Source organism: Malaya genurostris, chromosome 2 (assembly GCF_030247185.1).
Source record: "Malaya genurostris strain Urasoe2022 chromosome 2, Malgen_1.1, whole genome shotgun sequence".
In the NCBI taxonomy this organism is placed as follows: Eukaryota; Metazoa; Arthropoda; class Insecta; order Diptera; family Culicidae; genus Malaya; species Malaya genurostris.
The window spans coordinates 155,770,840-155,797,447 of NC_080571.1; the positions used below are offsets into that span (position 1 = coordinate 155,770,840).

At 35.4% G+C, this 26,608-nt stretch overlaps 1 protein-coding gene across 4 annotated transcripts in view; it reads right to left on the bottom strand.

Moving 5' to 3' along the window:
- LOC131429748 (dynamin) overlaps nucleotides 1-26,608 on the bottom strand; it is a 1,035,717-nt gene that overhangs the window by 428,925 nt on the left and 580,184 nt on the right. For 2 of the 4 annotated variants that reach the window (XM_058594078.1, XM_058594081.1), the window contains exon 10: nucleotides 8,402-8,434. The exons of 1 other annotated variant lie outside the window; for it this stretch is intronic. In XM_058594078.1, the coding sequence (XP_058450061.1) occupies nucleotides 8,402-8,434 (33 nt within the window). The remainder of the gene's footprint in view (nucleotides 1-8,401; nucleotides 8,435-26,608) is intronic. One more of the 4 variants, XM_058594079.1, reaches the window with a different exon arrangement.

Genomic DNA, 26,608 nt, shown 5'->3' on the forward strand with positions numbered 1-26,608 from the left:
AAGTTAGCCAAGTTTCGCACAATGCAAATGCGTCACATTTCCGATTATTTACTATAAATTTGAAAGGATCCATTTTTGGGATGATACTTCTACAATTCCACTTGTATAACAATGATTTTATCCGTGACCTCGGTGGGTGACATTAAAGGATACTATCGCTGAAAGAAGGAACCATTTTGCAGTCAACTGCTTCAAGAATGTTTTAACTGTAGAAATAAAAACCATTATCAGGCTTTTAAAAGGTGCAAAAATATTGAGAGTAGACATGATCAGGATGACAATATCAGAGAATTTAACAAACCCAGTATCTGGTAAATTTTCTGACTGATCTATATTGACTTTCGGAAGTTTTGAAGTCCCAGGAAGTGATGGAAATTCTTGTTCGGAATTTAATTTTCCAAGGCCTGGAGCTTTTTTCTTCGGTTTTTTGCCATCACTTCCAGTTGTTTCAATTTTTTGAGACCCACCAGAAGATACTGTAGCATGATAATATTAACCCGACTAACCCAAACGAAATACTTTCCCACATTCTAGCATTCACACGATCTCTAACCAATCCTTTTCTAATCACAGATCATAGACTAAAACCGAACATGTACTAAAACCCCAAACACCAATCCTTACATCCTTTATCCTTCAAGAACCATGCATCCAAATTAGTAACAGGGCGTAAAAACACTTGACGATCGTTACATCTCCCCAGAGCCAACCATATGGTTCAAACAAAACCATATGGTTTACAAAATATTTATTTTGCGTTAATAGCCGACGTTTCGAAGGAATATCCCTTCATCTTCAGGGCAAAAACGACAACAATCTGGTTTGATGTGCGGGGGAAGTGACTGTTGTAGAGTAGCCGTTCCCGTTTTTGATCATTTTAAATGTTCCAATCCACTTGACGAAAAATATTTACTTTTCTTTACGTTTCGTCTTAGACTCGTCAGTGCAGAGCAGTTCAAATTGAACTGCTTATTGCAAACTTAAACAGTTCAACTTGAACCGCTAAGCAGACGTAAAGTTAATGCTACTTGCAAAACACTTATTCATTTGGTACTGAAGTACCACGTCTTTCCTGACGTGCCGAACGAAAACGTTGTTTTCGGCATATACTGGCCGATACAGGTATGGTCATTTAGGGGTTAGCCTATGTTTGTGCTTAGGGCACATAACCGTTTTTACTTTTCTTTACGTTTCGTCTTAGACTCGTCAGTGCAGAGCAGTTCAAATTGAACTGCTTATTGCAAACTTAAACAGTTCAACTTGAACCGCTAAGCAGACGTAAAGTTAATGCTACTTGCAAAACACTTATTCATTTGGTACTGAAGTACCACGTCTTTCCTGACGTGCCGAACGAAAACGTTGTTTTCGGCATATACTGGGTTCAAGTTGAACTGTTTAAGTTTGCAATAAGCAGTTCAATTTGAACTGCTCTGCACTGACGAGTCTAAGACGAAACGTAAAGAAAAGTAAAAACGGTTATGTGCCCTAAGCACAAACATAGGCTAACCCCTAAATGACCATACCTGTATCGGCCAGTATATGCCGAAAACAACGTTTTCGTTCGGCACGTCAGGAAAGACGTGGTACTTCAGTACCAAATGAATAAGTGTTTTGCAAGTAGCATTAACTTTACGTCTGCTTAGCGGTTCAAGTTGAACTGTTTAAGTTTGCAATAAGCAGTTCAATTTGAACTGCTCTGCACTGACGAGTCTAAGACGAAACGTAAAGAAAAGTAAAAACGGTTATGTGCCCTAAGCACAAACATAGGCTAACCCCTAAATGAAAAATATTTGTTGTCGTTTTTGCCCTGAAGATGAAGGGATATTCCTTCGAAACGTCGGCATTCAACGCAAAATAAATATTTTGTAAAGCAACATTGACCAAAAAGCCATCTTTCAATAAATTTATTTAACGAAAGAATTGCAACTGACTCCTTCTTAAGTCTGAAAACTTTTCAATAAAACATTGTTAGATGAACTACCAAACTAACGATATCGAATTTAAAGAAAGAAAGCCTCAACGAGAACATGGCGACCGTGACAAAGTGACAATAAGTGATGATCCAAAAGCATTATTAGCTGAATGTGAAAAGTGGCCAACGTAGCGATGCAAGCTGGTAATCCGCAAGACCTTCAGGGAAAAAGAGATAAATAAATCTGTGTGTCAAGTGTAAGCACCAAGAAAAAATAACGAGTCAGAAAAAAATTTTCGTTTGTTTTTTCAATTCCCTAACCATAAGCACTAGATTGAAAACGAAAGTCGTGAAAACGCGCGACACTTTGAGTGTTGTACAGTAAAGACTAATTCCAAATGTCTACGGTGCTAGCGCTGTTGCTAGTGGGAACAACATTTTCTGAAGGAAATTATTCGAAACTGAAAAGCAAACAGATTGTGGCATTACGCGTCCAGTTTGATCTACGGCGGAATCCTAAAAAGTTTTGGAGCTTCGTCAGTTCGGAACGAAAATGTTCATCAATCCCTCCACACGTTCGTCTTGATGGGGTAGAATCAACTGGTACATCAGATTCATGTGAATTGTTCGTTAGATTCTTCGCTTCTGTCTTTGCTGATAGCACCGCATCTGCAAGCCAGGCAGAGACCGCTGCGCTGGATGTTCCTGACAGTTTAGTGGATATAAGTACATTCACAATTACTCCTGATATGATCATTACCGCTGCAAAAAGGCTAAAAAAGTCATACTCTGTGGGACCTGACGGTATTCCAGCAGTAGTTTATAGCCGTTGCGCCCACGTCCTGACCGATCCTTTATGTGCAATTTTTAATAAGTCGTTTGAGCATGGTATATTCCCGATAATCTGAAAACAGTCTTTTATGTTTCCAGTTTTTAAAAGTGGCGATCGCCTGAATGTTCGAAGCTATCGGGGTATAACTAGTTTGCCAGCAGCGTCGAAACTATTTGAGCTAGTAGTTAGCGCTTTCATATTATCTCAAACGAAGACATACATATCCACCGACCAGCATGGTTTTATGCCTGGACGATCAGTGAATACGAACCTACTGGATTTTACATCCACATGTATTACGCGGATCGAAGAAAAGTCACAAGTTGATGCAATTTACACCGATCTAAAAGCTGCATTTGTTCGAATAGATCATGGAATACTAATAGTATAATTGTCTCGATTAGGCGCTTCGAGAATGTTTGTAAAATGGTCGAGCTCTTCTCTATGCGACAGAGTACTACGTGTGCAGCTTGGCTGTTGTACTTCTTCTCCGTTCACGAATAAATCGGGTGTTCCTCAGGGCAGTAACCTTGGTCCACTACTGTTTGTGCTGTTCTTCAACGATGCTGCTTTACTACTTGGCGTCGGATGCAGATTGGTTTACGCTGATGACTTGAAGCTGTACCTGCAGTCTGTGCTGTTGAAGATTGTGTCCATCTTCAGGAGCTCCTAGATATTTTCGTAGACTTGTGTCGACAAAACTTTTTAATAATCAGTACCGTGAAATATAAAGTTATAACTTTTCATCGCAAAATAAATCCAATAGTGTTCGACTATCAAATTGATGGACATACGCTTGATAGAGTCGAATTTGTCAATGATCTCGGCGTTTTGTTGGATGCTAAACTCACCTTTAATCTACACCGGATCAACTTTAATTTCCAAAGCAACGCAGCAACTCGGATTTATTGCAAAAAATATTCGGCACTTCAAGGATCCGTATTGTTTGAAAGCGTTATATTGCTCATTGGTGCGTACACTTGTTGAAAATGCGTGTTTAATTTGGAGTCCTTAAGGTTTGGAATTTACGGATAGAACGTGTACAAAAAAGACTTATTCGATTTGCTTTGCGGGACCATCCCTGGCGGAACCCACTGGATCTCCCACCGTATCCTGACCGTTGTCGCCTGATTGGACTGGAAACACTAGAGCAACGTAGAAAGATACAGCAAGCGTTACTTGTGGCTAAAGTAATCAACGGCGATATTGACTCTCCCAAGATCTTATCTCTTTTCGACTTCCGTGCTCCTCAGCGACCTCTACGCTCGACTACTCTATTTCAACCCAGGTTCCATCGTACTACATTCGGACACCATGAACCTATAACAGCATGTATCCGAGCATTTTCCAAAGTTGAGCATCTATTCGAATTTGGAGAACCATCGCATAAATTTGCACAAAAATTATCAAGTGTTTCTTTTTTATAAATTGACCGTTTGTACCTTTTTCCCCTTCATTCAGACTATTATTTGTCAGATGAATTATTTTAACAAATAAACAAATAAACAAATTACGATTCGTCCGAGTGTCACGTGAAGGAGAAGCTTCATTTGATTCAAAACAAAGAACACAACTTTTGCGAGTTTGAAAAGGTGTGATTTTGCTAATGTCGCGAGTGAGATAACATGTGCAATTTTCGAGGAAATGTTTGTGATGCCCCACAGGCCTTGGACAGTCATCTGGGAAAAACACGGACTTGTTGCAAAAGCGAAGAACCTTTTAGTGGAAAATCAATCTTTTTCGTTTTTTAACAGCTATAATCACGCGACAGATAGCAATAATCATCTTTCGAACTTTGCCATCGCATTGACAAATAAGAAAGTGAGATCGTTTTTTGGACAGAGCAACCACGCAACGTTCAGAATTTCAGAAGAAGTCGAACCCTCATTTTGAGGCGTAGTATTGTGTTTCGCGGAAGTGACACCTGTGATTGAACGAGAGTCGTCGTCGTCGTCTGGCAGCGGAGACAACGCAAAAACTAGAAGTTCGAGCAACGAGAAGAATACCGCAAACGTCAACCCACAATGATGCTGCCATAAAAGGTAAATTAGTAGGGACAGGTTAGAAATAATTTAATCTTATTAAATCAAACATGTTGTAATGGACAAAAAGGAATTAGAGGAATTGCTATAATTTTTAGATGATATAGAAAAGGGAAAGGGAACAGGAGCTTTTGCCTCCCTTGAGGAAAAATCGTGCCCTAAGTGGAACGATCTAATTAAAAGAATAAAAAAATTACCAGGAGACGATCCGCTAACCTGGGTAAATTATGTAGAAAAAGAAGAAAAAGCAAAGGTCAATGAGAAGAAGTAATAAGTAGTAAAATTTTTTTTTTCATTACAAATGGAAGACCCTTTAATAGTCTTTAACAATCGAAGACGCGGTTAGCGCCGTAGATATATTTCTTTGTTTTTACTCTCCATATTAATTCAGTTCATTGTGGTAAATATTGAATACTTTGGGGAAAGGTCAACATTATCATGCTACAATACCTTCGAACCCTTACTAGGGAGCTTACTAGAAGATTTATTTCTTCACTTTCTGAATCTATGAGGGACCGCCAAAGATGTACCTTCAAGGGGATCATCAGCATCGTTCTCGTCAGCTGACAAACAAGCGAAAACATTCACTGGAGGCGTAGCACTCTTCAACATTTCAGCAAAGGAATGCTTGGAATGTTGCTTGAGTGAATGCTTCATCTTGTCTTTGCGCAGTTGGTATGCGGGGCATGCCGAGAGGTCATGCGATCCCTCCTTACAGTAGAGACAAAAACGTGTAAGGTTTCATTGTACAGTGCAGCAAGACATTTTTCAATGTCTCCACTGCAGGAGTTATCCGCATGACTCCCTCCACACTTTATACACCGGAATTTATTGCAACAATGGGATGCTGTATGTCCCAATTGTTTGCATTTGGTGCAGTTCATGACCCGCGGCACAAAAAGGCGAACAGGTGAACGAACTCGGTCCAGGAGGATGTAATTAGGCAAAGCCGAGCCAGTGAAAGTCACCCTATACGAGTCTGATATAGGACTTAGTCCCATCCGCAATTGCTTGCAGTCCAGTATCTTAACATTCTTGAGTAGGGTGTTTTTAAAACCGCCTGCCCCATGCTTAAGAACGTCCTCGCAAGTTAGACTCGGATCGGTGATCACGCCGTCTATCTCGACGTCGCGAGCTGGAATGTATACGCGATACTCCCGCGTGAAGAGCACACATTGAACGATCTCGTTAGCCTGTTTTGCACTGGCTAACAAGACCCCAAGCTTATATAGGCGTACTTTTTCAATATTTTGTATTGTAGAATATCGCGAGGTCAGGTCATTAGATAATCTAAGGATGTTCATTTTTTCCGTTTGCTTTGGGATCAGGATCAATTTTTTATACGAATACGGGATAATTTTTTATACGAAGCTTATTGCTATCAGATGACTCCATTCCGTCATCTGGAGGGAGGTCAGGCAATTTTGAGCATGTGGTTATGGCACGGAAAAGTGTCAATGCGGGTAGAGATTAAAGATCAAAGGTGGTAGTGGTAGTGAATAACAGGGGAAAAGAGAAAAGAAAGAAAAGAATTACTTAGCTTTAGTTCTCAAACGGTGAATAGCCGTCAAGGCCCGGTCCTAGGAAATCGGTGAATATTCCTGTTCAATAAAGTGCAAAAAAAACCTCTTTGAGGAAAAAGCACTTTTTTGCAGTATCTTGCTGCACTGTACAATGAAACCTTACACGTTGTTTCACTATACTCTGTCTAATGTATTTGTAAACAATATAAAAGCTAACGGTACCACACACAGTGCTTCTTTACACAGCTCACAATCGACCTTGAGGACTGATTAATTCGAATTATCACTCGACCGCACTGATGCAGACAATATAATACGGAATTACCTTAAAAACGGAATAAAACAATTCACTGCACCATTGGAGAAACACGAATTTGCATCCGATCAACCCGATAGTTACAGTGGAACTGGGTTAAATGGTGTCACTATAACGACGGTTAAGACCGCTCACGGTCCATCTTGTCAGGATACAATTCTTTTGGACTTGATTTAATCAATTCAAGGGAAGTATTTTATAATGTATCATTTTATCGGTTGTTGATACGAATTTTATTTCCAGGGACGAAGATTTTTTTGTTTAATTTTATTTTCAGGTGATAGCTATGTGGAAGCGAAGAATCGAGAATCTGAACTGTAAAATGATTGATAAAATGGATCTGTAATGAAACAAATATATTTTACTGGAAGATGTTGAAACAAAATACGGAAAATTTTCTGAAGGCAAACAGAAAGTTGAATGTAAATGAATTAAAACTGAAGGAACCTCAATTTCAAATTTGGAAAACGAGCTATATTGGAGAGGGAGAAAAACGAGAAATATATTACACGGAATAGCCTTACATTCCTGTAGTGGAATTTGACCTTCTGTTTCAACAGATTTCGCAGCCGATTCAGAGTGTACAGAACCATTGCAAGACTGGTGCAACGATTCTACTGACACTACGAATCCTTCCAGGTCAGTTCTAACATACGATAACTGGTATGCATTGAATCGCCAACCCGGAGCGGAAAGGAAACAGTGAGTATTTGAACCTATCGTCTAATCTAGACGTAAGGACTAAAACTAGATTTACGTATGCTGTTAACCGCGAACAAATACCAATATTTACATATATATTGTGGGTGGGATTGCTGAAAAATCCTCCCTTTGGATATGTTTTGTTTACCTAAGTTGGGTATTTTCATAAATTTTCGCATGTTGCTTCTTACGAAGTGTTCATAGCTCTTCAGTTGTTAACATTTTTTTTTGTTGCTGTTGGTTGGATCTCAATGTCGTTAATCAAATTCCGAAACAGGAAGTTTTTCTGGAGAATTCATCATAACGAGACAAGTCAAGCTAAAGAATCGGACTAATTCTCACTCTTATAGAAACCATCGTACGAACGAACTTGAAAGGTATTAACAAAAGGTAAAATATGTGACTGTGTTACAATGTGTTGCAATATGTGCATATTTAAATTTCTTAACTGATGTAAAAATGCAGTAAAATCTTAGTGAAAAGTGTTTTTTATTAAAAATTTATGCGCAATGGATATGATTGTAAAGAATAATTATTTTACGCGGGACAGTGAAGTACGTTTTGAATGTTGCTCTTTAATTGTATACATAAAACAAAATTCGTTGTATCTTTCAAATTATATCGCAGGTGATTGTAAGTAATTTGCACATTTTACCCCATAATTCCGGAACCGGAGGTCGGATCCAAATAATATTCAGGAATTTTGTATGGGACCACAAGACCGTTCATTTGAATCTAAGTTTGTGAAAATCGGTTCAGCCATCTCCGAGAAAAGTTAGTGCAAAAAAACGTTACATTCACACATACGCACATACACACACACTCACACTCACACTCACACTCACACTCACACACACACACACACACACACACACACACACACACACACATGTTACATGATGCATAATTTATCTATAGGTGTGGAGAAAAGAACGAATCATTCAGGGAAATATATGTATGCACAGTAATAAACCGAAACCACAATATTTTGTTACTACTTCAGACGAGAAAATCGTTCAGATGAATCCAGCCATATAAACGTGAATCGTTTACGTTAATGATTGAATTACATACCTCGAATGATATACAAACCTCAGTTCCTTCCGCCTGTGTTTGAGAAAAAGAAACAGAGCAAGAGATAGAAATATTATATATATATATATATATATATATATATATATATATATATATATATATATATATATATATATATATATATATATATATATATATATATATATATATATATATATATATATATATATATATATATGTATATTTGTGTGTGTGTACATACAATTTTATGAGAAAGAGACGTTCAGCTCTCTCATTCTTCATATTACATCCAATTGCATATCTTTTTAACGGTTTTCTTGGGTTTTAGAAAGAGAGCGCTACATGTTCTTATTTTGTTTCAAGTTTGAAAATTTTCAAACAACATCAATAGCAATTGTAACATGGACACATCTTCACCTATTTAAATTATTACAACCAGCCATTAGAAATTAAACCAAGATTATGTGTTATGTTTTCATACATTTTTATTATAGACATACATTATACCTAAACATACTTCTATAGTTTCACAGAATGTTCTTCTTCCGAGAACGAGAATCGTTTCACAATGCTGTAATAAATAATATTCCTTTTCTGGTCAAAATAGATAATTTTTTTTGGATTGTTTGAAAATTTTCAATTATATCAAAAAATTATACAATTATGGACACATTTTCACCTACTTTAATTATTAAAATAAGTCATTAGAAATAAATCTCGATTATGTGTTAGATTTTTCATACATTTTGTATTATAGATATACATTATACCTAAACATACTTCAATAGATTTAACAGAATGTTATTCTTTCGATAACGAGTATCGTTTCACAATGCAGTAATAAATAATATTCTTTTTCTGGTCAAAAACTATGAAATGAGTGAGCTCCCGAATTTTTTTTTCACATTATTGTATCGGGGTTTATGTTTTCTTTTCATTGCTTTATAATCTAAATCTGAAAGGGTGGGAGCGGTATTTACGTGATACTCGATGCCTTTTACGCAGCCCACCTGGTTTCGATTTCCTGCCCCGCACAGTTTTTTTTTAGCCCGAATAGGTGAATGACTTTAAGATTAAAACCTCTATAAAACAAAAATAAATAATAAATTTTTTAATTGGCCTTGGAAACTGTTCATTTATAGAGCTCCTTCGCAGTTGTAATAAAATTTACCAGCAAACTTACTTTAGAAGCATTGCGTTTCAAGACTGCTCACAAAATATCACAAGGACCTTTACCGTAGCATGTGGTGAAAATCCCACTCCGCATCTATGTCAAAATCTTTTTTCATGTGGCACAAATTAAAGTTTGCCACACCATTTATACATTCACTACCTGATTCATCTGAGTAATACTTAAGACCAGCAGCCAAATTCAGGTCACAAAATTCCTTAAAAGAAAGAAAAATTGCAGAGATTTCGCCTATTTCATTAATTAGATATTCCCGTCAAGCTCATAAAGAAATTTTTTGACGTTTGAATAAGAAAATATAAATCTTTTTCTCGTCACCGAAACAATTCCAGAAAGATAATTTTCTTAGATAAAATTCAGTAAAACTATTAAAAAAATATTACGTAGGAGTAACATTGGTGCATTTTTATTAGCAAAAGAAAGAGTGATGTCGCAAGAAAAAACTAAGCTACTTCGCCATCGTAAATTTTTGAAGGATATAAGAAATCCGTTCGAAAACCGGGTGGCAGCTTTGAGAACTATTGCCAATATATAAATGTTTGGCCGAAAAGTTTATTACCAACCTCTTAATACGAGTCCTCTCTCCTCCGGTCTACCAATTTCCTTAGTTGGATGCATCAATCTTAGTTAAGAACGAACACCAGCGAGATTCGGGGATGTCTCATCAAGCATATTTTTCTTGCACCCAGCTAGGGTAACGAAGGAATGGAATAATCATAAAAAAAACTAGGACTCGATGTATTTCAGTTTCGATTATATCTAGAAATATGAGCGCCAGGCCAGTACCGACAAACACTCGTGGCGATCTGACGCGTGCGTTTCGATCTCTTCACGTTTCCTCGCGTTTCGTGTTGAAGCTGCTCCAGGTCGAAGGGCCTATTCGATCCCGTGCGGCTCAGACAGTAACAATGGCGTACCGAGGAAATTTGGCGATTTGGAGATTTGCCGCCCCCATCGTTGATTTAGTGAGCAAACCAAAGCTGAACTCCATCTCCGGAAAGAGTCTAACTTAAGGTATTCAGTAATAGTTCCGTGAAACACGAGTAATAAATAATGAACAAATTTCTCAGCCAAATTGCCAACGATAATACGAACTTTAAGCCTAGCACTCAAACTGTGACACCTAGTGCCAATATCGAATCAAAACTGGAGGGCAACGATCACTAACGACTTGTTACAAACAGTCATCAACGAAAACCGTAACCATACGTGGAGCACATTCCACAGAACGATTTGCGCTTGAATTCCGTGTTTGTTTCCTTTATATACATATATATAAATATATATATATATATATATATATATATATATATATATATATATATATATATATATATATATATATATATATATATATATATATATATATATATATATATATATATATATATATATATATATATATATACATATATAAATATATATATATATATATATATATATATATATATATATATATATATATATATATATATATAAATATATATATATACAAATATATATATAAAAGGGCTATATATATATATATATATATATATATATATATATATATATATATATATATATATATATATATATATATATATATATATATATATATATATATATAGCCCTTTTTTAACAGCCTATACTGTAAAATATATTGAAGATACAAAAATTCGTACAAGACACGAAATGTGCGTCTTTCCCTTAGCTTTCTAAAAAGCGATTCCATAAAGGAACTTTTATGATTAACTTAATGAAGAGCGCAACTCGCTCGGTAACGGGCTTTGCTTGTCGATACATGTTGCGCTACTGATCGAATCCTATCTTTGACAGTTTATTGTTGGTAAGGTTTCAGTTAGGATCGCGGTGTAAAAATGAATTCAAAATTCAAAAATCGTTACTGCAATCTTTCTAACTTTAAGACTCATGTTAGCAAAAATCAAAAACGTTCGTTGCGTCGGGTTTCTTCTTCCCTTCTTGAGAAATTCGATTTTTTGCAAGCAAATGATGTTTTGTGTGCACTGCGTAGGCAGAGAGCGAGTAAAATTGGGGCAAAGGATTTACGTGAGCATTAAAATAGTGATGACATATAGTTTTGGAAAAGTTGCTAAATGAAGATATTTTCACTATTCAGCAGTGAGGAAAAATTTTGCTGATGCAATAGTGATCACAGATTCTGAATGCTCTGAGACTGATGACAATGATGACAATGTGTCTATATTCAGCGACTATACAGAAGTAGTTCTTACAATAACTTACATTGTAACATTGCATTTCTCAAAATTTTAAAATACTGATTGCCTTCTTAGAATGAATCATATTTGTCTTCCGGTTATCTTACCGAATTAAAAAAATTACATGCAAAAGATGCAAATAAATCCGAGAGAATGAGAATTTTAACTGTTTTGTCTAAAAACTCAAGTATTCATAAGACAGCGCATACGATGAACACATCAAGATATTTTGCTACGAAAGTAGAAAATCTCTTGGGAAAAAAGGATTATTGCGATTCCAAGAACAAGAAGTAAAAACAAATAGTGAACTTTTTAGCCCGAATAGGTGAATGACCTTAAGATTAAAACCTCTATGAATGAAACAAAAATATATAATTCTGAGAAATGACATACACACACACCCATACACACACAAACACACACACACACACACACACACACACACACACACACACACACACACACACACACACACACACACACACACACACACACACACACACACACACACACACACACACACACACACACACACACACACACACACATTTTCCGATCTCGTCGAACTGAGTCGAATGGTATATAACACTATGGGTCTCCGAGGCTCCATTCGAAGGTCGGTTTTTCCAGCAATTCTAATACATTTCTATAGAGAAAGGCAAAAACTTTCTTAGTCCACATAGTGGAATTTTCATAGATCTTGAAAAATCACCATATGGGGGGGGGTACATGAAATTTCCGAAATCGAAAAAAAATTGATGTCAAAAGTCTTCGAATTGTATGAAACGTCGAGATTTAGTGTCACCTCGCATTTTTTTTAATCAATATTAATCAATATTAATTTAATTAATAAACAAAAATATCAAGTTTCCCCCCTATGGTGCTTTTTCAAGATCGAAAATTTTCAAACTTTAACCGCTAGGCAGCACCTCTTACCCATGTCCAATTGAGCTCAAATTTTGAATGAGGACCTTTTTCGAGATGCTTAAATCGCTTTTCGAAATTAGAGGTGATCCCGAAATTGGCACTACTCATATTCCAATAAATAGTTATTAAAAAAAAAGAACAACTGTTACTGAAACGGCGACGGCAATTCGTTAGGTACTCTACACACTCCCTTTAAAGGTATTATCATCTATATATCTATATATATATATATATATATATATATATATATATATATATATATATATATATATATATATATATATATATATATATATATATATATATATATATATATATATATATATATATATATATATATATATATATATATATATATATATATATATATATATATATATATCTATATATATATATATATATATATATATATATATATATATATATATATATATATATATATATATATATATATATATATATATATATATATATATATATATATATATATATATATATGTATATATATATATACATGTATATATATATATATATATATATATATATATATATATATATTAATTTGCTAATAATATTATAATGAATTTAAAATTTAACAGTGATGTTAAAAAATTATTTGAATATTTTAAATTGGAATGCTCGATCTTTGAAATCGAGTGAAGATGAATTTTATAATTTTGTCAAAGTTCACAAAATCCATATTGCCATTGTGACAGAAACTTTTCTTAAACCAAATGTCAAATTGACAAGTATTCCACATTATGTGGTTCATCGATTTGACAGGTTCACTGGAATGGGTGGTGGAGTTGCATTTTTGTCCAACGGCAATTGCCATCTTTCAATACTAAAGTTATTGAAAGCTTGGGAATCGAAGTTGTAACCATTAATGGAATTTATTTCATCGCTGGAGCATATTTGCCATTCCAATGCACCGGCGAACAATTAAATTTCTTTAAAGGCGATTTGCAAAAACTTACAAGATATCGATCGAAATTTTTCGTAATAAGGACTTAAATGCTAAGCATGTCCAGTGGAATTGTAGGCAAAATAACAGTAATGGTAAAATACTTCATAATCAACTCTCAGCTGGTTACTTCACAGTTCTTCATCCCAGTAATCCGACTTGTTTCTCTTCCGTGAAAAACCCGTCTACAATTGATCTGGTTCTAACAGATCAAAGTCACGTTTGTAGTGAACCAATTACATATGCTGACTTTGACTCAGATCATCTTCCTGTAACATTCAGACTTTCCAACGAAGCTTTAATTTATCCAATTAGTTCTATATTCAACTATCATAGAGCTAATTGGTTGGATTACAGATCTCACATTGAAAATCATGTAGATCATGAAACTATTTTAGAAAATTCTGCGGACATCGACACAGCAATTGATAATTTGAATCATTACATTATCGAAGCTAGAAATCTTTCAGTTCCCAATGCTCAAACTAAATTAAATTCTCCTATCATCGATGACAATCTTCAACTGCTCATTCGGTTGAAGAATGTTCGTCGACGACAATATCAACGTTCTCATGATCCTGCTATGAAAATCATAGTTAAGGATTTTCAAAAAGAAATTAAACATAGATTTACTCTTTTGTGAAATGAAAATTTCGCTAAAGAAGTTGAACAAATTAAACCATATTCTAAACCTTTCTGGAAACTTTCTAAGGTTCTTAAGAAACCTCAGAAACCAATTCCTGCTCTCAGGAAAGGAAATCAAATATTTCTTACAAATGGCGAAAAAGCTCAAAAACTTGCTTAGCAGTTCGAGAGTGTACACAATTTTAATTCGAACGTTGTGAGTCCTATTGAAAATGAAGTCTCACTGAAATATGAGCATATTTCAACCCAAGTGTTATCACACGATGACATTTTTGAGACGAATTTTGATGAAATTAAATCAATTATTAGGAAACTTAAAAACATGAAGGCTCCTGGTAATGATGGAATTTTTAATATTCTTATTAAAAAGTGTTTTTCATTAGCTTACTTCCAAAAAGATGGAAAAACGCTAAAGTAATTCCTATCCTTAAACCTGATAAAAACCCAGCAGAAACATCAAGTTATCGACCAATTAGCTTACTTTCTTCTATCAGTAAACTTTTTGAAAAAAATATCTTGTTGAGAATGATGTCTCATATAAATGAGAATTCAAAAAATTGATTACCAGAGCAGTTTGGATTTCGTCATGAACATTTAACTACTCATCAACTTGTAAGAGTTACGAACATGATAAAAGTAAATAAATCTTCTGGGTTATCCACTGGAGTTGCTCTTCAAGACATAGAAAAAGCATTCGACAGTGTTTGGCACAAAGGATTAATAGCAAAAATGACTGATTTCCAGTTTCCTATTTATTTGATCAACATGATTCAAAATTATTTAATTGATCGTACTTTTCAGGTTAGCTATCAGAATTGTGAATCTGAATTGCTACCCGTACGAGCCGGTGTTCCGCAGGGTTTCGAGCGTAGCTCCAATCTTGTACAATATTTTCACTTTTGATCTTCCAAATCTACCCGTTGGTTGTCAGAAATCGCTATTCTGTGACGGCACAAGACTGTTAGCCATAGGTAGAAATCTAAAAGTGATCTGCAGTCGCCTACAAAGAAGTTTAAATATTTTCAGTGATTATCTGTCAAAATTAAACTGAAACTTATCTGGAAAATTAAACCAAATGCAGCAAAAACGCAACTAATTATCTTTCCTCACAAGCCAAGAGCTTCTTTTCTTAAACCAAACAATAATCACATTCTCAATTTGAATGGCTTGGAATTGACATGGTCTGATCAAGCTCAATACTTAGGTTTAACGTATGACAAAAAACTCACTTTCAAGGATCACATTGAAGGAATCCAGGCAAAGTGTAATAAATATATTAATTGTTTATATCCTCTTATAAACAGAAATTCCAAGCTTTGTCTTAAAAACAAATTGTTAATTTATAAACAAATTTTCAGACCAGCCATGCTTTATGCAGTACCAATTTGGTCAAGTTGTTGTTCCACCAGGAAGAAAACGCTTCAAAGGATTCAGAATAAAATTCTGAAAATGATTTTGAAGCGTCCTCCCTGGTTTAGTACAAATGAGTTACACAGACTCACAAGTATAGAACCATTAGATGTAATGTCACATAATATTATAAGCAAATGCAATCTTCAATTGAATCGAGTCGCTCTCTGTATTAGTTAGTAAGTTAGTATATAAGTTTTTTTCCCCATTACACAATACAAGTAGGTTTAGAATTTTCCCTACACAAAAATCTCAGAATTGCGGAAGCAAATGATACAAATGTCCTCATGGTATCAACCAAATCATATATATAATAGGGCTGGAAAGTCACCGCTTGCGACTGAACACCCAATTTAAATCTTAATAATTTAATTTTAACTCATATTCCAATAAATAGTTATTAAAAAAAAGAACAACTGTCACTGAAACGGCGACGTCAATTCGTTAGGTACAGTACACACTCCCTTTAAAGGTATTATCATCTATATATATATATATATATATATATATATATATATATATATATATATATATATATATATATATATATATATATATATATATATATATATTATATATATATATATATATATATATATATATATATATATATATATATATATATATATATATATATATATATATATATATATATATATATATATATATATATATATATATATATATATATATATATATATATATATATATATATATATATATATATATATATATATATATATATATATATATATATATATATATATATATATATATATATATATATATATATATATATATATATATAATATATATATATATATATATATATATAATATATATATATATATATATATATATATATATATATATATATATATATATATATATATATATATATAGATGATAATACCTTTAAAGTGACAGTTGTTCTTTTTTTTAATAACTATTTATTGGAATATGAGTTAAAATTAAATTATTAAGATTTAAATTGGGTGTTCAGTCGCAAGCGGTGACTTTCCAGCCCTATTATATATATGATTTGGTTGATACCATGAGGACATTTGTATCATTTGCTTCCGCAATTCTGAGATTTTTGTGTAGGGAAAATTCTAAACCTACTTGTATTGTGTAATGGGGAAAAAGAACTTATATACTAACTTACTAACTAATACAGAGAGCGACTCGATTCAATTGAAGATTGCATTTGCTTATGATATTATGTGACATTACATCTAATGGTTCTATACTTGTGAGTCTGTGTAACTCATTTGTACTAAACCAGGGAGGACGCTTCAAAATCATTTTCAGAATTTTATTCTGCATCCTTTGAAGCGTTTTCTTCCTGGTGGAACAACAACTTGACCAAATTGGTACTGCATAAAGCATGGCTGGTCTGAAAATTTGTTTATAAATTAACAATTTGTTTTTAATACAAAGCTTAGAATTTCTGTTTATAAGAGGATATAAACAATTAATATATTTATTACACTTTGCCTGGATTCCTTCAATGTGATCCTTGAAAGTGAGTTTTTTGTCATACGTTAAACCTAAGTATTGAGCTTGATCAGACCATGTCAATTCCAAGCCATTCAAATTGAGAATGTGATTATTGTTTGGTTTAAGAAAAGAAGCTCTTGGCTTGTGAGGAAAGATAATTAGTTGCGTTTTTGCTGCATTTGGTTTAATTTTCCAGATAAGTTTCAGTTTAATTTTGACAGATAATCACTGAAAATATTTAAACTTCTTTGTAGGCGACTGCAGATCACTTTTAGATTTCTACCTATGGCTAACAGTCTTGTGTCGTCACAGAATAGCGATTTCTGACAACCAACGGGTAGATTTGGAAGATCAAAAGTGAAAATATTGTACAAGATTGGAGCTACGCTCGAAACCCTGCGGAACACCGGCTCGTACGGGTAGCAATTCAGATTCACAATTCTGATAGCTAACCTGAAAAGTACGATCAATTAAATAATTTTGAATCATTTTGATCAAATAAATAGGAAACTGGAAATCAGTCATTTTTGCTATTAATCCTTTGTGCCAAACACTGTCGAATGCTTTTTCTATGTCTAGAAGAGCAACTTCAGTGGAAAACCCAGAAGATTTATTTACTTTTATCATGTTCGCAACTCTTACAAGTTGATGAGTAGTTAAATGTTCATGACGAAATCCAAACTGCTCTGGTAATCAATTTTTTGAATTCTCATTTATATGAGACATCATTCTCAACAAGATATTTTTTTCAAAAAGTTTACTGATAGAAGAAAGTAAGCTAATTGGTCGATAACTTGATGTTTCTGCTGGGTTTTTATCAGGTTTAAGGATAGGAATTACTTTAGCGTTTTTCCATCTTTTTGGAAGTAAGCTAATGAAAAACACTTTTTAATAAGAATATTAAAAATTCCATCATTACCAGGAGCCTTCATGTTTTTAAGTTTCCTAATAATTGATTTAATTTCATCAAAATTCGTCTCAAAAATTTCATCGTGTGATAACACTTGGGTTGAAATATGCTCATATTTCAGTGAGACTTCATTTTCAATAGGACTCACAAAGTTCGAATTAAAATTGTGTACACTCTCGAACTGCTAAGCAAGTTTTTGAGCTTTTTCGCCATTTGTAAGAAATATTTGATTTCCTTTCCTGAGAGCAGGAATTGGTTTCTGAGGTTTCTTAAGAACCTTAGAAAGTTTCCAGAAAGGTTTAGAATATGGTTTAATTTGTTCAACTTCTTTAGCGAAATTTTCATTTCACAAAAGAGTAAATCTATGTTTAATTTCTTTTTGAAAATCCTTAACTATGATTTTCATAGCAGGATCATGAGAACGTTGATATTGTCGTCGACGAACATTCTTCAACCGAATGAGCAGTTGAAGATTGTCATCGATGATAGGAGAATTTAATTTAGTTTGAGCATTGGGAACTGAAAGATTTCTAGCTTCGATAATGTAATGATTCAAATTATCAATTGCTGTGTCGATGTCCGCAGAATTTTCTAAAATAGTTTCATGATCTACATGATTTTCAATGTGAGATCTGTAATCCAACCAATTAGCTCTATGATAGTTGAATATAGAACTAATTGGATAAATTAAAGCTTCGTTGGAAAGTCTGAATGTTACAGGAAGATGATCTGAGTCAAAGTCAGCATATGTAATTGGTTCACTACAAATGTGACTTTGATCTGTTAGAACCAGATCAATTGTAGACGGGTTTTTCACGGAAGAGAAACAAGTCGGATTACTGGGATGAAGAACTGTGAAGTAACCAGCTGAGAGTTGATTATGAAGTATTTTACCATTACTGTTATTTTGCCTACAATTCCACTGGACATGCTTAGCATTTAAGTCCCTTATTACGAAAAATTTCGATCGATATCTTGTAAGTTTTTGCAAATCGCCTTTAAAGAAATTTAATTGTTCGCCGGTGCATTGGAATGGCAAATATGCTCCAGCGATGAAATAAATTCCATTAATGGTTACAACTTCGATTCCCAAGCTTTCAATAACTTTAGTATTGAAAGATGGCAATTGCCGTTGGACAAAAATGCAACTCCACCACCCATTCCAGTGAACCTGTCAAATCGATGAACCACATACTGTGGAATACTTGTCAATTTGACATTTGGTTTAAGAAAAGTTTCTGTCACAATGGCAATATGGATTTTGTGAACTTTGACAAAATTATAAAATTCATCTTCACTCGATTTCAAAGATCGAGCATTCCAATTTAAAATATTCAAATAATTATTTAACATCACTGTTAAATCTTAAATTCATTATAATATTATTTGCAAATTGCCATCCGATTTGAAATGCTTCAAAAAGTGATGAAGTCGAATTCATTCGGATGATCATTTGAAAAAGTTGATCTTGTAGGTAGATCATTATATTTTCAGTTATATCGCCTAAATCAACTTCATTTGAAGAAGCGAATGACATTGAAGGAATATTTGTAGGTAGACTGCCATTAAAAGAAGATTATATGGCCGATCTACCTATTAATAAATTGTTTTCGTTAGAAGATGAACTGCAAGGCGGTTTTGTGTTTTGATTATTTACATTAGAAGAAATAGGTGGTAGATTTCTACCTGATATACTAGCATAACTGACATTAGAAGATGATGACGAGGTCGATCTACCTGTCAATAAATTGTTTTCGTTAGAACACGAATTAGAAGGTGCCTCAGAAGAGTTAGGCGTGGCATTTGTAACGGTTTTTTGATTTTCATGTATGTTCTGTAAATTTAAGGTCGTTGATTTGACTTGTTGTCTAAGCGAACGAGCGTTTAAAATTTTTGTTGTGAATACGACTTACTTTACTATGGGGCGCCTTTTCAAAATTAGCCAAATGGAAGAATGGGCAGAATTTAATCGTGAATATCTCGACTTGTATTAATGGCAACAACATAATTGTTTCACTATTTCATCAAATATATGATCTGGAATTTAGGATAATATTTTGAACAATGTGAGATAACCACAAACAACTCAAAAATTATGTTTTCTCAAAATTTGAAAACAACGCGAAAAACTCTTTACTTTCGCTTGGGTTTTTCGCGCAAGGACGACGATTTTTAGGTAGTCAGGCACATATCTTCAACTGAACGTTATAAAAGGGGAACCGTGGTCGAAAATCGATCATTTCTTCTTGTGCGTTGGATGAAAGCAGACGTCGGGGCGAGAAGATGCATTCAAACAGTGGCATCGAAGAGCGCACCTTTCTGCGTGGTTAAAAACCTCAAACGCTCAGGTCGTAGTTCTACAACGTCATCTAACACTCGATGTGGATAGACGAATAACCTACTACGACTAATTTCGATTTTGTTTTATTTTTTATTCGCAGTTGTCTACCTACCCAAGCTATGAGTAAAACGCGCCATAGATCCGAGAAGGATCTAAAGGATGCTAAGCGTCTGAAGCCAAGTGATGTACAGGTAAACGACCGTTTGCTAAGTAAAAACCAATATGGTGATCTGCCATCTGGTCGTTGATTTGATCGGCAAAGGACTACAGGCAACAATCCGTTTATGTACTGAAGGCTACAAAATAACTGTTCCGGCTTTGAACCACTACAAAGGAGTGGAATGTTATCTAAAGCAGAAAAAAGCGGAATACTTTACACACGATATTGCCGCCAACAAACCTATGAAGGTTGTCCTTCAAGGACTACCCGACATGATGGAAGCCGAACTAAAGCAGGCACTGTCGGAGGCTGGACTAAAGCCTATGATGGTGTTTAAAATGAAACGACATAATACGGACAAAAAGTTTAGAGATCAACTGTACCTGATTCATCTGGAGAAGGGCTCCATCACCATGAGTCAACTGAAAACGATTAAATCGTTATTTCACATAATCATCGAATGGCAAAAGTATAAACCGGTACATCGGGATGTCACACAGTGCACGAACTGTTTGAACTACGGCCATGGAGCGAGGAATTGTCACATGAAAAGTCGGTGCGGGAAATGTGCCGAACCACACAATACCAACGATTGCCTACTAGATGACATCGCTGTAAAATGTGTGAACTGTGATGGTGACCATCCATCTACTAACAAATCGTATCCCAAACGTGCTGAGTTCACAAAAATTCGACAACAGGCGTCCCGTGAACAATCAACGCGCAAGAATGTTCTACAGAAGGATGAAATTAATTTCCCACGGCTTCCACCGAAAAGGGATATTCCAAATTTGCCGTCACTTCCTCGCAGCAATCCAAAAGATTCAGCCGCTGGATCACAAAAAGAATCTTCTTCAAAAATCTCTCCTGGATGGGGCAATAATCAACCACAAGCAAAGGATGACTCTGGTGACTTATTCTCTGCTGAACAACTGATCGTCATTTTTGAAACAATGACAACAAAACTACGAAACTGCAGAACGCGGTTAGATCAAACCAACGCCTTAGCCAAATTCATCATCGAATATGCAATATAATCAGTTGGTTGTAGTAAATTGGAATGCTTGCTCACTCAGGAGCAAAACTGCTGAGTTATCCGACTTTCTTCAAGAGAAGAACGCCGATATTGCTATTTTAACTGAAACTCATCATAAACCTAAAATTTCTATTTTTATTTCCAATTACAGGATTCACAGGCACGACAAACAACTACCAGAGGAGGTTGACTTGCCATTGCCATTGAACGATCCATTCAGCACAGGCTTCTGTCAGCCTTTAAATTGCAACTAATAGAAGCCAGCGGAATTGAGATTACAACGACGATGGGACCCATCATCATCATTGCAGCGTACTGCCCCAAACAAACCAATCTTCGAGATGGTACGTGTGCATCATTGAAGCGAGATCTGGCTATGCTCACTTGACGACAGAACAAATTCATCATTGCTGGGGACCTGAACGCACGGCATGAGCTGTGGGGAAACAAAAGACAGAATCGAAACGGATTCGTACTTGCCGAAGATTACGAAGCTGGACAGTACAACATCCTCGCTCCGGATCAACCAACGCGACTTTCCAGATCGGGAGTTCATTCCATTTTGGATATATTCATCAGAAACATCGCCATAGACAGCTCTCCGGTTGTCTTCAACGAGCTCTCTTCTGACCACTTTCCAGTAATATTGACGTTGGGATCTTCACCAGAAACAGTGCCTATTCGACCTCGGAGGAACTATTATCGCACCGACTGGGTCCAATTTCAACAAATCGCCGACCAACTTATTAATATCGATTTACCACTTGATTCCCCGATGGAAATCGATGCAGCTTTCTTCCAGCATTCAATCACAGTCGCTCGTGACAGGACGGTTCCAGTACAACATATGCCGAGTTCCTCTCTTCAAATTGACAGTGTCACCAAGAAACTCATCCGACTTCGAAATATCTACCGGAGGCAGTATCAACGAACTGGCATCCTAGATAGGAAGCCTTCTTATAACAACTTAACTAGGATAATCCAGGAAAGGATATCTGAGCTTCGCAACACGAACTTCCAGCAAAAGCTTCGAGAAATTCTCCCACATTTAAAGCCCTTCTGGTCCTTAACGAAGGTGCTTAAGAAAAAACCGAAGCCTATTCCTCCTGTGATGTCACCCCAGGACGCAGCTGAAGGAATACCTTTGATCACACCAGTAGAGAAGGCAAATACGCTAGGCCAGCAGTTTGTGTGTTCTCACAATTTAGCACTCAACATTGTTAGTCCACATGAGAGAGTCGTTGAAGATAGCGTAGCTGAGGTTGACCAATCAGACAGCTTAGTTCCTGAGGAAAGTAGAGTCACTGCGAATGAGCTGATGGCTATTGTGAAAAAATCCAAAAATATGAAGGCCCCCGGTTTCGACAACACATTCAACATTGAGCTGAAACATTTGAATATTCGCTCATTTGTCTTCTTAGCTAAACTTTTTAACAGGTGCTGGGAGCTTGGTTACTTCCCTTCAAAGTGGAAGTTAGCTAAAGTTATTCCAGTCTTGAAACCGGGGAAAGATCCTTCCTTTTCCAAGAGCTATCGGCCCATCAGCTTACTCTCTGCCCTATCCAAGCTGTTTGAAAAGTCAATACAAAGGCGAATTCTTGCTTTCGCAGATGAACAGGATATATTACTGGAAGAACAGTTTGGGTTCCGGAAAGGTAGATCCACCATCCACCAACTCACAAGGGTTAACAACGTCATCCAGCAAAACAAATCAGTGTCCAAAACGACAGCTATGGCAATATTGGATATTGAAAAGGCATTCGATAATGTGTGGCACGATGGCATGGTGTTTAAACTGCATCGGTATAATTTTCCCATGTATCTTATTAAAATTATCAAAAATTATCTTGCAGATAGAGCATTCCATGTTTCTCTGAATAATGCACTTTCAGAAAGATTTACTATTCCTGCTGGTGTAGCCCAAGGAAGTATCCTAGGTCCCATTCTATACAACATTTTTACATCAGACATCCCACCTCTTCCGGGTGGTGGTGTTCTGTCACAATTTGCTGATGATACAGCCATTCTTTACAAAGGTCGTGTCATTAATGCTCTGAAGAATAAACTACAGACAGGTCTGGACGCTTTAACGGAATATTTTACAAGCTGGAAAATTGTGATCAATGCAGCAAAAACTCAGGTCATCTTGTTTCCACATTCAACATCTCCAAAACTTGTTCCATCAGACGAATGCCGAATACGATTCGGTGATGAGGTCATTCAATGGTCCGAAGTAGTTATCTATCTAGGACTCACCTTTGACAGACATCTGATATTCAGGTCACATGTTGACAAAATCGTTCAAAAATGCAGCATACTCATTAGGTCTCTGTTTCCGCTGATTTGTAGAACATCTAAACTGTGCCTGAAGAATCAGATGGCTGTCTATAAGCAAATCATCTACCCCGCAATTGAATACGCAGTCCCTGTTTGGCGGGGCTGTGCACGAACACACAAGGCTTCAGCGCATTCAAAGTAAGATCTTAAAGATGATTTTAAATCTACCCCCTTGGACAAGGACTAGTGAAGTACATGAGATGGCCTCCTTGGATGTACTAGAACAAAAATTCGAACAATACTGCACGAAATTTGAAGAGAGGTACTCAATCTTTGAAATATAAAACATTCAAAATTTGTACGTATCAGGTTAGGGATAGCTATAAGTAGGTAGATATTTTATTAATAATTAAAATAAATATTATGATTAAACATTAGTATGTAAAACAAGAGTAACTAAAACACCTATTATTAATAACGAATCGTATGAATAACAAAGATGAAAGGCCAAAGGGTCAAAACACTTGTACTATAAAATGCTGATGTAACACGCAAAAATAAGATTAATAAACAGATATTTCTGCATGAGGTCGTAGTTCTCATTTGCCTTCCGATCGTCAAGGCGAGAAGACACATTAAACCAGTTTCGCATCATTTGGCACTGCGAGCGGATGTGTCGGTTTGTTCGCAAAGCTAGTTTCAATTCAAGCAAGAGCGATTGCATCATCTGCTGATAGTTTGCATTGAAGAGAAAGAAAACAAGAAACGAAAAGTGGACAGCATTATATAAAATCAGCCGTTCTAATGGCTCTAAAGAACTATTAAGATTACTTCTTTGCAAATTGTAAAGAATTCCACAATTTGGTCCTTCTAAAAGGCAGAAATGAATCCTGTACAGCATCTTGATAGTTTCTTTCAATGAAATATGCAAACCCGAAATGAGATAATCGACGATAAAAATCGTTTAAAATTTTAGCAGTGAAAAGGGGGAAACTTTCGCAATTCACACAATCGATCAACTGTCAATTCGAATTCGAAAATGTAAAGAAATCGTGTCAGTTTTATTCGTACTCACGTCATCCAGTTATGTCTCTGACATTACACACCCGTACTTTTTCCCTGACAGGACATTTCAAATAATTGGATTTATAATTTCCATTGCAATTTGAACATGAAAATTTATCAGTGGTTTCATTCATTGGACAAACGTCTTTCGAATGCGATTTACCACAATTCAGACACCGTATATCCATATGACAATTTATGGTTCCATGGCCGAAGCCTTGACAACGACGACATTGCGTTAAGTTTGCAATACGATTATGCCGTTTATAATGTTCCCAATGAATTTTAATGTGGGAAATGAAACGTACTTTTTCTAAAGTTTTCAAATTGTTTACATCATTTCGATTGAAGTGTATTAGGTAAAGTTCATGGGAAATTCCAGAGCGTGGTTTAGAAGTACCATTCGCTCTTTTTCATAAGTATTACTTGGGATGGGGCAAAACCAAGCACTTCTTTTAGTTCATTTTTAATTTCATCAATACTTTGATCATTTGATAAGCCTTTCAAGACAGCCTTGAAGGGTCTGTCTGATTTTATATCATATGAATAAAATTTATGAAGTTTCTCGGACAAATATCGAATAAGACGTTCGTAATCTTCCAATCCATCAACCAAGACTTGACATTCTCCTCTTCGTCCGATTTGAAATGAGACTTTTATTTCCGGGAGAAAAGTAGAAAGCTCAGTACGGAATGCTTTGAAGTCGGAAATCATCACCGTCACTGGTGGCATAGATTGATGTTTCTTCCCAGAACGACAAGCGTCAATTTTGGGAATTTTTGAAGAATTTTCTTCTATGTCGCTACAATCAGATTCAGAAAGAATCTCGTAAATATTGTTAGACGGCATAGAATCAACGGGGGGAATTCCGTCCGTTGTCTTTTATTTTTACATTCAGATTCTATAAGATCGTGAATGTTATTAGAAAAATGTTGAATAACGGATTGTGATTTATTCCGTATTGAATTATTTTTAGCCTTAGGCTTGTTGCCTTTCCGGTTGGACGCAGGCATTTTTGAAATGAATGAAATTTTAAATTAAATTGACTAGGTTAAATTAGTCTTCGATTAGACTCCTAGCTAGCCTGAAAAAAGGCTGATTAATTTCTTAGTCACTCTAATATCACTCTTTGTATCACTTAGTCACTCTAATATCACTCTTTGTATAGCCTTGATAAAGGCTGACTAATTGTTAGTCTTTAAAAAGACTGTTAGTGATTCAGGTAGCCTTGAAAAAGACTGAAGCCTTGAATCAATGAAACTCTAGGTAGCCAGAAAAAATTTCCAGGAGCCAAGACGTGCGGTGTGAACGACTGTTCAACACCGACTGACAGTTGTTCTTGTTTTCGTATTATTCATGCTCGAAAATGTCTGTTTATGTGCCCGATTCTCGTCATTTGCGAGAAGGTTTACTTTTCTGTTACAATTCGAAAAAATGCAGCTGAAGCGCATCGAATGCTCTCAGAAACTTACGGTGATGCTGCTTTAATTAAAAGAATGTGTCGGGAGTGATTTCAACGTTTTAAAAATGGTGATTTCGATGTCGAAGACAAACATGGCGATGGAAGGAAAAAAACCTTCAA